We start from the raw sequence: 13161 nt of genomic DNA on the forward strand, positions 1-13161 counted from the left end.
ATTTGTCTTTGCCGGTCAGTAATGCATTAGCAGTGAAGCTGAAGCATTATAAAATACGTTTACCATGCGAGTGCGGTTTTGAAAATGAGTGAACCTGTGCCTTCGCGATGTAGTACCGCAAAAACAGCGGAAATCTTCAGCTCCCTTTAGCATAGAGGAGTTAGAAGAGATATTATGCGACTCGGATTATGATGACGACGACCCGACTTTTTCTTTACTTGAGGAAGCGAGAAAATCTGGCTGGACTGACTCTGATGACGAAGAAGAATCTGACGAAGGGTAAGCTGAAGAGGAGGAGCTGGATTCGACAGTATTGACTGCTGATACGACCCAAACTTCGAAAGATGACGTTCCCCTTGTGCAAACTCAACAGCAGCAACCGGCAGATCCTGGGCAACAAACAGGTACACCCCCGATTATTACTTGCTTGGTCCTATAATCCGCCGGTAGCGCCTCAACGAGTTACTTTCGTGAAAAAACGCCAGCTTCTTGTGGTACCTAATGGAAACCACCCTGCAGATTATTTTGATCTAGTAGTGAACGAGAGTTTTTATGAACTTATTGCTCAAGAAACCAATAAGTATGCTGTCCGAGTTCTCCTGTCTGTAGGGCACGAAGAATATTCTAGAATAACTAGATGGAAGGATGTAACGACGGATGAACTGAAAATATTCTTTGGCTTATTATTACACATGGGTACAATTCGTTTGAATCGTATACAGGACTATTGGAAAAAAGATCCACTATTTGATATACCAATATTTTCTGCCAATATCAGCCGTGACAGGTTCCTGTTGATTTTTCGATGTCTTCATTTTTCGCCAAATCTTGAAAATAACGAACCGGTGCCTGAGGACAGACTTTTTAAGATACGGCCGATTATAAATTATTTTAATGATAAAATGAAGGAGATTGGCCCTGATAAATGTTTGTCTCTCGACGAATCGATGCTTTGGCGTGGAAGACTTCTATTTAGGCAGTATATCAAGAACAAACGTCACAAATACGGAATAAAGTTGTATGCGCTCACGGAAGCCGATGGGACTGTCATAAAATTTTCTCTGTTTATACTGGAGCACTTGACGATGATGGTGGAAAAGGACACGCCAGCAAGGTGGTCATGCAGTTGATGAACGAGAAACTGGATGCGAGTCATTCTGTCTTTATGGACAATTATTACAATAGCTATGATTTAGCTCTTCAGCTATTACAAAGAAAAACTTTATGCACAGGAACCCTTCGGAGCAACAGAAAAACTACACCACGGAACATAAAAAACACAAATCTGGCGAAAGGCAACACTCTAGCATGCTATGCGAATGACGTCATGATCTGAAAATGGCGAGATAAACGTAAAGTAGTTTATATTTCAACTGAATTCGTCAATGACATGGTGCAATTTGAAACACGAAGACACCAAGTTCGAGAGAAACCACGTCCAATTCTTGAATATAACAAATATATGGGTGGTGTAGATAGAAAAGACCAGATGATGGCCTATTACACTTTCGAAAGAAAAAGTATCAGGTGGTACAAAAAATTAGGAGTACACATTTTTCACATGCTTTTGACTAACGCGTATCACCTTTTCAAAAGATACGGCAACTCACGCATGTCTTTATACGATTTCCGGCTGCAGGTCATTAAACAATTGCTGCCATCAACAAGAATTGTACGACATCCATCCCGTACAATAAGACGTAATCAGGAACATCAGTTGGAGAGAAACATTTCAACAAAATCAAAAATAGTAGCTCAGCGGCGTTGCGTGGTATGCTATAAAAATAATATTCGGAAGGATACCTCATACTGTTGTGGAACATGTCCTGCAAAACCAGCTTTGTGTGCGATTGGCCCTTGTTTTTCTGAGTTTCATAGAAATTTGTGAAAATTATCGTGTTTTTAGTTATTAACATACTCTGTTTTTATTTGGAAACTTGTGTGTATTTCAATGTGTTGTCTTTATCAAAGTTAATTTCAACGCTTATTTCAATGATTATTTCAATGTTTATCTCAATGTTTGTTTCAATTCATCTTGAAGCTGTTTTTTTATTGATATTCTGTATTTTTACTTTATTTCGACTTTGGTGTTACTTTCAATATTTTCTTGTTTCAACATTTATGTATATAGAATATTTATGTTTTTGGTGAACAAAATATATTTGACTAACCTTGTACGTATTTTCCTTAGCTTCAAATTATTTCAAAATTGAATGAATTTCTAATGACGTCAAAATACGTCATGCGCACTGAAGTGTAAAATTTCAAACCAAGTGCGCGTGACGTATTTTTACGTCATTTCTTTTTTTAAATAAATTTACGTTTTTTTTTTTAAATAATGTATTTCTTAGAACACATTTGGACAATGAATGCCATATTTGGACATGTTATTTCCATAACAAAAAAAAACAATTCAGCATCCGAGTCGAGTAAGCCATTATACGTCAGCAGTGAATGTGTTAACTAAAATAATTTGATAGCCACTATACGTTCATTTTTTCAATAAAAATGTGTGTCTGCGAATAATAATATCTAAATTTCTTTTTAATTTCAGGTTATTCTTCTACAAATTACGAGGAAATCTATCAGTCAGCTATCATGACAGAACAAAGTGACTATGACTCTGATGATAGTCTTCGCGATGAAACATATGCTCCTGAAAACTTATCAGGCTCAACATCCTGAACTTCCGAAGGTGCATTAGAAGAGACACATACTCTTATTGATAATTCACAGGATTTGCTGCAAGAAAATATTGAGCATTCGGAAAAATAAAAGGAAGGGAAGGGGGAAAAACTATACAACAAAAACGAAATAAGGGTTTAGAATATACAACAAAGACAGGTAAAACTATAACTGCGAGAAAAGTAGTTGCATTAACAGGTAGCTGTCGAAAAAAATGAAGTATGGGCGATTGGAGATTATAACAAACGCATTGCTTATTTATCTTCCCTTATCTTAGACGCTCCAAAAAAATCTCAACAAATTCGCGTAAAAACTGGAGATCCAAAACAAAAAGAGTATGAATCATAAGTACCACTTTAAAATCGACGGCCAGTTAGTTGAAGTGTGCAAAGGTTGTTTTATTAAAACTTTTGGAGTATCAAATAAATGTATTGAAGTTATCATTAAAGAGCAATTAAAATGTATATCAGGTATCTTGGGTCCAGATAAAAGAGGAAGTAATGTTCCGCCAATAGAATTGGAGACCATGCAGTTCAGCTTATTAAAGATCATATAAATTCTTACCCATTATACGAGTCACATTATAGCAGAAGGCATACCACCAAAAAGTATTTACCATCAGGTCTGTCAATATCAATTATCTATGAAATGTATAAGCAAAAGATTGAAAATCCTGTATAATATTCTTTTTTTGGAAATGTATTCCGTACAATGGGTTTATCATTTAAGAAGCCTTCTTTGGATACATGTAATACCTGTGATTCATACAAAATGAAAATAAAACTTGCTTCTGTAGAAGAAGTAGAAAGACTTCAAAATGAATATGATGCTCATTTATCAGAAGCCGATGCAGCTTATGCTATGAAATGCTTTTATCATCTTTTAGTGTCAGTGCCATCCCATGTCACAGATGTGACTTTTTATTCAGACACATGTGGTGGCCAAAACAAAAATAGCCACGTAGCTGCAATGTTTCTTTGTATCACCAGAATTCAACCTGACTTACAAATTAATCAAAAATTAATTCCGAGACACACACATGGAATGCGATTCAATTAATACCCAAATTGAACGGAAAAAGAAGAAAACAAACATGTCCATTTACTTGCCCAGCGATTGGTATAATCTTGTCAGATCCACAAGTTTTAACTATCACTGTTTGTTATGAAGAACGATATGTTTCTGGATTTTGCAGATTTGTATAAAGGTCCACTCCAATTACGAAAAGTAAATATAGCTGGTGCCAAATTTAATTAGCACGATGTCAAATGGTTTTGTTTTAGCGGACAACATGATTCAGGTGTACTAAAGTATAAAACAAAATTAAATGAGGGAGAAATGTTCTAATCAATTTCATTATAGCCATGATTTTCCATGAAAATAGATTTCCAGTGATAAATGAAGCGAGACGAGAAGATATTAATAAGCAGTATTGGGAACTGAACACGCAAGCTAAAAGTTTGTTTGTGCACGGGATGCAAACGGATTAGATACGCAAGTATGTAAAACTTTTTTCCTCGCCACGTTAGGCTATGACAAAAGTAAAGATCGATTTTTGAAAAATATTAGAGGAACTGATAATAATAATGCTATTGTTCCACAACAACACCAACGAGGGCACCGACCAGTTCTGAATTTTATTGACAAACAACCGCTCGTTGAACATATAAAGTCTTTTTGACCTACCGTATCTCATTATCGTCGGGAGCATGCTCCAAGTCGTCTATACTTATCATCGGATATTTCAATTACAATGATGTACAATGACAACAAAATAAAGAATCCTAATTATCAGGGGAGTTATGAGCGTTATCGTCAGGAAATTGCAAAACTCAACATATCGTTTGCACAACTTGGTTGTGAAGAGTGCTTCCAGTGTGAATCATAGGATCTCCATAAGACCGAAGCCAATCATATTAATCAAACAGACAATTGAGTAGTGTGTGAAAACTATCTATCTCACAGAAATACATATATTACTGCCAGGAAAGAGTATGAAAGAGATGCGGAATCGCAACTAAAATCATGAGATCTCATAGTTTCAGCAGATCTTCAGAAAGTTATAATGCTTCCAAGAGCAGATAAGTTTAAAGAAGCCATTTTTACTAGGCGCATAATTGCTTTTAATGAAAGTTTTGTTGGTGTCGGGAAAGGTAGAAACGTCCGTCCTTTAGGAATTCTGTGGCACGAAGGAATATCAGAAAGAAAGAATCCATAACAATTTGGCTGGATAATTGCTCGGGGCAGAACAAGAATTGGTGTGTGTTCAGCTTTTTTGTCTATATAGTAAATGCTACAGAAGTTAACTTAAAACAATTAACCATAAAATACTTTGAGCTTTGGACACACGTTTATGTCTGCGGACCATTTTCACCACCAGTTAGAAAAATCATTAAAGAGGGCCAAAATTGTTTGGGATTTTAATGACTATGTTCAATGTGTTCTAAATTCAACAAAACACGCCGATGTTGTAGTATTAGAGATTAGAAATTTCTATGAGTGGTTAGATTTTAGTTCAAAATACAAATTACAAAAGTAAAACACCACGCTACTATCTTAATAATATTTCGCTCGCAATTTTAACGAGGGGAGAGAAAACATTAAAATATAAAAACTCATATGACACAGAAGATTTGACAAAACTGAACTTTTTAACTGCAGGTGCATTTAAAACTGGTATGACACTTCCATCTCCACGAACATCTAACCGAAGAATTAGTCAAGCGACAAAGCAAAATTTGCTGAATAACCAGCAAGACTGCTGGCAATAACCAGCCAACAGGAGAAACTTTTGGGAAGAACTACCGGTAGGCGATGCAGCTGAAGAGGACGAAAATGGAGAATTTTAAGTTTTTTTACAACATTAGAGGACTATATTAAGTTTTTATATATGAAAAAAGAAATGTTTCGTTATAAGTGTAATAGAGGTTCGTTATAAAAAGTCCTATCTGATATTTTTTTTAAAATCCTAAGCTAAACTGTAAAAATTGTTAATTTTTTATGTATTTTTATAATTTTTTCAAATAAACGTGAAAAAATTAGTAAGATATTCGCATTTATTCTGTTATAGTAATCCAACTATTAGCCAAAATATCTTTCTCTCAATTGTTAAAAAACTTCTTGTAAAATAGATTACCGTAAAAATTTTGAAATACTACAATATTAGTACAGCAGAGTATTTATAATCCAACTATAAAGTGCCCTGTTATTCCCCAAGCAAATATTTCTCTTCTCGCCAAAAAATCCCCAGGAAAAATCCCCTTAACTTCCAATACACATTAAAGTAGAGGTTTCACACAGTTTTGAGTGGGTAGGTATTTCGTATAGAATTACGTAATATAAGGAACAAATGGAAAAAAAAATTAAATTATTCAAGAATTCAAGTCAAGCATTCAAGCTCCTTAGTTTTCTTCCTCTTTTATCTATTACAAATCACCTCTACACAGTGGCGGTTCCTTCATAAGTGCACATGTGCACGTACACTCCCACAATTATTTTCATACAAACATTTATATAAATATTTAAAATTTATTATTCTATAAATAATATTTTTAATCAACTAATTAACCGTAACTGAAATCAGAAATTACAGATCCGAGCAGCTTATAAGTAATAGGTAACATTTAGTTATTTTTATTCTATTTAGACATGCGGAAACTTCACGGGTTCGAGACATGAGCAACAATCTCCAGAGCACTGCTCAGCTAAAAATTAATTTTCATTGGCCCAATACCACCGACCGCACTTCCCACAATAGCCAAGCGTTGTAGCTGGCCTGGTGTACACAAATCGATTGTGATCGGCGATCCTAAATCCTATTGTCATTCTGCGTTTTCAGAGTTGGTACAATTGTACCAATTTGATACAATTAGTCAATATTTGTACAAAAGTACAATTTAGTCATTTCTGGTACATTTTCAAAATGTTGCTACCTAAACCACCTTGACTATACATCTGTACCTATGTAATCCAAAATTATGTGAAATGTTCGTTTTTCATTAAATAGAGAATGACCCATTTATTAATAGTTTGTATAGTATGCAACTCACATTACATGATATGAGATGCTGGGTAAAAGTGTCCTCTTGAGTATGCTCCACAAACTATGTAGATAATTCAGTAAATTCAATATAAAACAATGTCTGCCACAGTGTCTATCTGTTAGTGAGGTATTAAACTTAATAAAAATGTCAATTGACTATGAATAACACAAGTAGAGATGCTGAATAAAGTATTATTTACATATATTTAACATTTTTATATATTATAATTTTAATAATTAATTTAGTTAAGTTTATTTTACATAACATTTTTATATATTATAATCAATTTTAAATATTTCGTACTTAAATAGTTATAAATATTTTTATATAATTTTTTCAACATTAAATTGTAGCTACTTTATTTACAAATTACACCCATAGATGGAACACTGACTTCGTTATTTTTATATAAATATAATTTATGGAATTTACATAATATACTAATTTTTCAATTTTAGCTTAGCTGGAGGTTGTGTGTATGGGATTTACAGGTCGTTTTAAGTACTTCTTTCTAGGTGTTTTTGTTTTTAATTAATCGTTGTTTCGTTTCCTCGTTCGCATTATTTTTGAGCAGTTTTGGTGTTTCTTGGTATACATTGCTGATTTATTGACTTTAATTGTTTTTAAGGACTAGAAAAAATGGACAGGTAAGTTTGATTTAAGTGTTACTATTGAGTAGTATACTTTTTATATATTTATATTATAATAATATAGTTATTGTTTTTGTATTGGAACTATAATAAATGTCTGTATAGGGTAAGTACTATATGTAATGTAATAAGGGGAAAAATTTTTCGTTGTTTTAAGTCATTAAATCTTTAATAATATATAGTAATATAATATATATATATATATATATATATATATATATATATATATATATATATATATATACATATATATATATATATATATATATATATATTTATATATATATAATAATTTAAGTCTAAATAAGAAAACATTTTTGCTTGTTAAAAAAATATGAATCATTTAAATCATTGGGCAAAATACAAAAACCTTAAAACATTATACAGGGTGTAACAAAAAGGCAGCTCATAAATTAATCTACATGTATTCTCGGACCAAAAATAGTTCGATTGAACCTAACTTACCTTAGTACAAATATGAAAACGGTTTTTTCCAATATATGGAAAATTAGTAGAGATTTTTTTATTAAAGATGGACATGTGGCATTCTTATGGCAGGAACATCTTAAAAAAAATAATAGTGAAATTTGTGCACCCTATAACAATTTTATGGAGGTTTTGTTCCCTTAAATCCCCCAAATGTTTGTGTACGTTCCAATTAAATTATTATTGTGGTACCATTAGTTAAACACAAGATTTTTAAAACTTTTTGCCACTTAGTACTTTTCCGATAAGCCAGTTTTTATCGAGATATTTTGAACATTTGTAAAATCCACCCCATATTTTTAAATACTTAAGTCAGATTACATAGACCTGGTAACAATATTATGAAAATAATATTCTATAATCTTACTTAACCATTTAAAAATATTTGGTGGATTTTACAAATGTTCAAAATATCTGGATAAAAACTGGCTTATCGAAAAAGTATTAAGAGGCAAAAAAGTTTTTAAAAATATTGTGTTTAACTATTGGTACCACAATAATAATTTAATTGGAACATACACAAACATTTGGGGGGTTTAAAGGAACAAAGCCCCCATTAAATTTTTATCGGGTGCACAAAGTTTACTGTTATTTTTTTTTTTAATGTTCCTGCCAGAATAAAGCCGCATGGCCATTTTCAATAAAAAATCTCTAATAGTTTTCGATATACTTATTGGAAAAAATCGATTTTCATTTTGTAACTTCAAAGGGCTGTAACTTTTTTTATGTGCATATTTGTACCAAGGTAAGTTAGGTTCAATCGAACTATTTTTGGTCCCAGGATGTGATTAAATGTATGACCTGTCTTTTTGTTACACCCTGTATAGAACGTGCAAAAAGTTAAAATTTTTTAGAAAATTAGTGCTTTATTTTTTGCACAATGGTAAAAAAAATGTTTGGTTTTTATATTTTTTAAATGTGTTTAAGGGTGAACATATTTTAATTTATGCATAATATGCAACTATATTATAATTTAATTTGTTTTTTAGATTTGTTATAAGAAAGAGAAAGATATCTGAGTCAGATCAAACTGAAGTTCATGCCTCTACATCTACTTCTATCCAAGCAGAAGCATCTACAAGTACAAATACATCCACACAAAATATATTAGATGATTTGACAGAAAATGAATCTCCTCCTACTCATGAGATAAAGGTAATTTTAGGTGAATATTTAAATTTTAATGTTTATGTTTAAAAAATCTTTATTCATTTTAGAAAAATAAAAAAAAAACCTATGTAAGGAAGTTTAGGGATTCATGGTTGGCACCATTTTCTTGGCTTAAATTAGAACCCAATGGCCAGAAAATGTGCAAGGTCTGCAATAAGTCAATTGAAGGAAGTAAAACACATTTGGAGAGACATCAACAAAATTCCAGACACAAGCAATTATTAAAGCAAGTCACAAGTACTGGTAATATAGAAAACCTACTACAAAACAATGAACAACATGCTTTTTCAACTTCCGTTAAAAAAGCAGAATATAAATTAGTTATGGGTCTTGTCGTAGAGCATAACAGTCCAATGTTACTTATGGATCACGTGCCAAAATTGTTAGCGTCAACGGTGCCAGATTCTAAAATCATTAAATCATTGGCCTGTGGTAGGACAAAAACGACGAACATGATTCATATGTTAAAAAGGGAAGCAGAATCAGTATTAATAGCAAAGCTTCAAGTCACTAAATTTTCGATAATCATTGATGAAACGACAGACATATCTACTAGAAAATGTCTGGCAATTTTGGTACGGTATTTAGACAAAACATCGTATAGTGTAATGGATTCATTATTTACTTTAGTAGAAGTGGAAGAATGTACTGCTGATGGCCTCACTTCTGCCATATTAAATGTTTTAAATACTTTGAACATTAACCTTCAAAACGTAATAGGTTTTGCTGCAGACAATGCCTCTGTAATGATGGGGGAGTTCGGAGGTGTACAAGCCAAACTGAAGGAAAAAATAAATACAAACATTTTCGTTATTGGATGCATATGTCATTCATTGCATTTGTGTGCATCTGAGGCTAGCAAAAAAATTCCATCCTGTATTGAAGAGTTCGTCCAGGATGTTTATAACTATATTTCATGGAGTCCAAAAAGATTAAAAGTATATTCCCAGTTTCAGAAATTTTTAGAAATCAAGCCTCACAAGATATTAAAGTTGAGTCAAACAAGATGGCTTTTACTAGAGGTAAGTGTTGTTTTTCAAATATGTAAATACCATAAATTAAAACACTTGTAAATATTTTAGGCTGTAGTAACCCGAGTTTTAGGGCAATGGCAAGCACTGAAACTATTTTTTACCGGAGAAGCATTTGAGGAGAAAGATTTTGCAAGACCGAGTAATATATTGGAGAAGCTTAATGTCCCTTTGTATGAACTTTATCTTGCATTTTTAGCACACATTTTGCCTTTGATAAACAAACTAAACATCGAATTTCAGTCAGAAAAGCCTAAGCTTCAGCTGTTGTTTGAAAGGATTACAAAAGTGTATAAAACTATACTAAAATTTTATTTAAAAAGTAGATATGTTGACTCCAATAGTAATGTACTGATGATTAATCCTATTAACGTAGATGCATATTTACCAAATAAGGAAATTTACTTAGGGACAAAAGTTGAAATCATTATTAAGAACAGCCAATTAAATAACACAAATTTGTTACCTTTTTACAATAATTGCTTAAGCTTTTATACTCAGCTTTGTTTGCAAATTCGTAAAAGATTTAAAAACCTCTCCAAATTTGAGAACCTTAGATTATTAAATCCCACTGAACTATTAGAAAAGCCAATATCTCTAATAAGCATAATTAATGAATTTCCCCAATTGGTAAATGGTAATATAGAGGACATTTCTATTGAAGCCAGGGAGATATCTAGCTTGCCCAATTATTTAAAAAACAAATTAAGAAACCTTGAGTTTTCAGAATTTTGGTTTGAACTTAATAATTTAAAAAATTCAGCTGATGAGCCAATTTTCCAAAATATTTGTTCATTTGTATTCAATATTTTATCTTTACCGCACAGCAGTGCAGCTGCTGAACGGATATTTTCACAGCTTAACCTAATAAAAAGTAAAACACGCAATAGATTAACTCCGGAGACATGTAACTCACTTTTAATGGCAAAAACTTTATTGGCAAAAAATAACTGTTATGAATGGGAACCAACAAATACACTTCTGACTAAAAATATTAAATATAATTAGTATTTTTTTAAAATTTTTATTTATGGTATTATGTTGTTTTTGTTTTGACTCTAATGGCATATATTGATATACGCCACGTATACATTAGGGTGGAACGAAAAAACTTTTTTTCTCCAAGTCGTGTGACATAGTTGTTAAAATATGCGTAAGTGTTAACAAAAAAAGAAGGCAAAATTTTTTTGACCAATTTTAATATTTTGGGGTTCCTCAACACCCTTAAATTTCGGAATTTCACCGATTTCCGATTAAATTGTCATAGTAAAGATATTAATAAAAAAAATAGCATTTTTAAGCTGTCATAACGGAAAAAAGATACATTTTTTCACTCAAAATAATATATTAAAACATATGTTTTCTACTACCAGGGCTTCTGGTTCCTCAAACATATTTAATTTTGCAAAACTTACTTGTTAATTCCTAAAGTGACGCCGCCACTGGTAGCAGGCCATCGCGCCGTCTTCGCTGCGCATATCACAACTTACTTGTATGTATTAACTTGTTTAAGCGTTTTACGCCTATTACGACTGTCAGGTTTAGTTGTGTGTGAAATATTAACGTCCTCGCAGGTGAGAAAATAATAATGGCAACTAAAAGTAAAGACAAGTGTGTTGTTTTTGGTCATCCAAAATTATTGAATGATAGAATGTTGCCAACGTTTAACGATGTTATGTGCCATTATTTGTTTGTACAACATGACTTAAAGGAAAAATTTGCCGGAAAGGATCCTCCTGTTAGTGAGATTTTAAAACAAACGGTGAAAAAAATTGAAGAAACTTGGCATAAAGCTTCAATTCCTATAGTGAGTAAAAATCGAATAAGGGACAAAATCAAAAAGTTTCACCAACGTTACAAACTTATTCAGAGAAATCTAAAGAGTAGAAAGAATACTCAGACGATTAATCTTAAATTAGAGTCATTTAAAGAAGAGGCCTCTAAGTTATTTGATATAGCCGCTTGCAAGTGTGAGTTCCAAACATGTAAGTGTGAAAAATAAAAAAAAAATACCCCAAAGAGAACAAAACTTTCTTGCTGACCAAAGAACTAAGAGACTAATGGCTATTGGAACAGTAGACATAAAAGTTAGTATAAAGATTGCAAAAAATCAGATCAGAAAAACTTGTTTCCTTAAAGAAGAAGATTCAAAACCTGGATGTAGTTATTTAGATATACAGGAAAACTTTTTAGAATTCAGTTCTAGTGATGAAGACAATGAAGAGGCCGACGTTGAATTTGATAGCAGTTTTGATAAATCTCTAGGTAAGTTTACCCTCGATTTTACCAAACCATGTGTAAAAACATTGATATTGATTTTATTGTTTAGGTGAAATAAATTCAAAAACTACGACCTTAACAAGAAGAAATCTGAAATTTGAATCGGTAGCCTCTACCCTTAGCCAAGAAGAGGAAGACGATATTCCTGGTAAAAGATCAGATCCAGGTCCAGATGAGGTCTCGGGTAAGTTTAGGTTATAATTTGTTTGAATCATTTACCTAAGTATAAACATGAAAACATTTCTTTTTAGACAAATCAAGTCTGAAAAATAAAAGTTTATCACAAATGAGACTAAAGTTACCATCAGTGGCACTTGTATGTGACAGAACTGGGGTGTCCGAACGTGCAGCAGCTATAATAGTTAATGCTGTTTTGGAAGACACGGGTGTTATATCAAAAGGAAATGCAACAATGACAATAGATAGAATGAAAATCAGAAGAGCCCGAACATCACAACGAGAACTTTGTATGGCCAAACCCACGGAAACACCTGCTATTATAGGATTATTCTTTGACGGCAGAAAGGATCGAACACAAATTTATGAAACAACTGCATATAAACGCCGGTGTATTATAGAAGAACATATATCTCTTGTTAGTGAACCAGGTTCTCAATATATAGGACACGTCGTTCCAGAAGGTAGTTCAGCATTAAATATCAAAGCATCAATTATAGTTTATTTACGCCAGAATTTTAATTTAAATGACTTAGTTGCTGTTGGATCAGATGGAACGGTAGTAAATACCGGAGCAAAGAACGGGGTAATTTGTTTGTTAGAGAAAGAACTAAAGCGTCCCCTGCAGTGGCTTATTTG

The 13161-nt window shown here is 32.4% G+C and overlaps 1 protein-coding gene across 1 annotated transcript; it reads left to right on the plus strand.

The window, feature by feature from the left end:
• Window positions 1-7165: 7165 nt before the first annotated feature.
• LOC140449562 (zinc finger protein 862-like) lies at window positions 7166-11101 on the plus strand. The gene is made up of 3 exons (XM_072542762.1): window positions 7166-7375; window positions 8854-9019; window positions 9082-11101. Exons 1-3 carry the CDS (start codon window positions 7368-7370, stop codon window positions 10105-10107), a joined length of 1200 nt encoding a protein of 399 aa, XP_072398863.1. The 5' UTR covers window positions 7166-7367; the 3' UTR covers window positions 10108-11101.
• Window positions 11102-13161: the final 2060 nt, after the last annotated feature.

The sequence above is a fragment of the Diabrotica undecimpunctata genome, chromosome 9 (assembly GCF_040954645.1).
Source record: "Diabrotica undecimpunctata isolate CICGRU chromosome 9, icDiaUnde3, whole genome shotgun sequence".
Classification (NCBI taxonomy): Eukaryota; Metazoa; Arthropoda; class Insecta; order Coleoptera; family Chrysomelidae; genus Diabrotica; species Diabrotica undecimpunctata.

Coding starts and splice junctions, on each gene's coding strand:
- LOC140449562 (XM_072542762.1), top strand. Junction 9,020..9,081: donor CTCCTACTCATGAGATAAAG/GTAATTTTAGGT, acceptor TATTCATTTTAG/AAAAATAAAAAAAAAACCTA.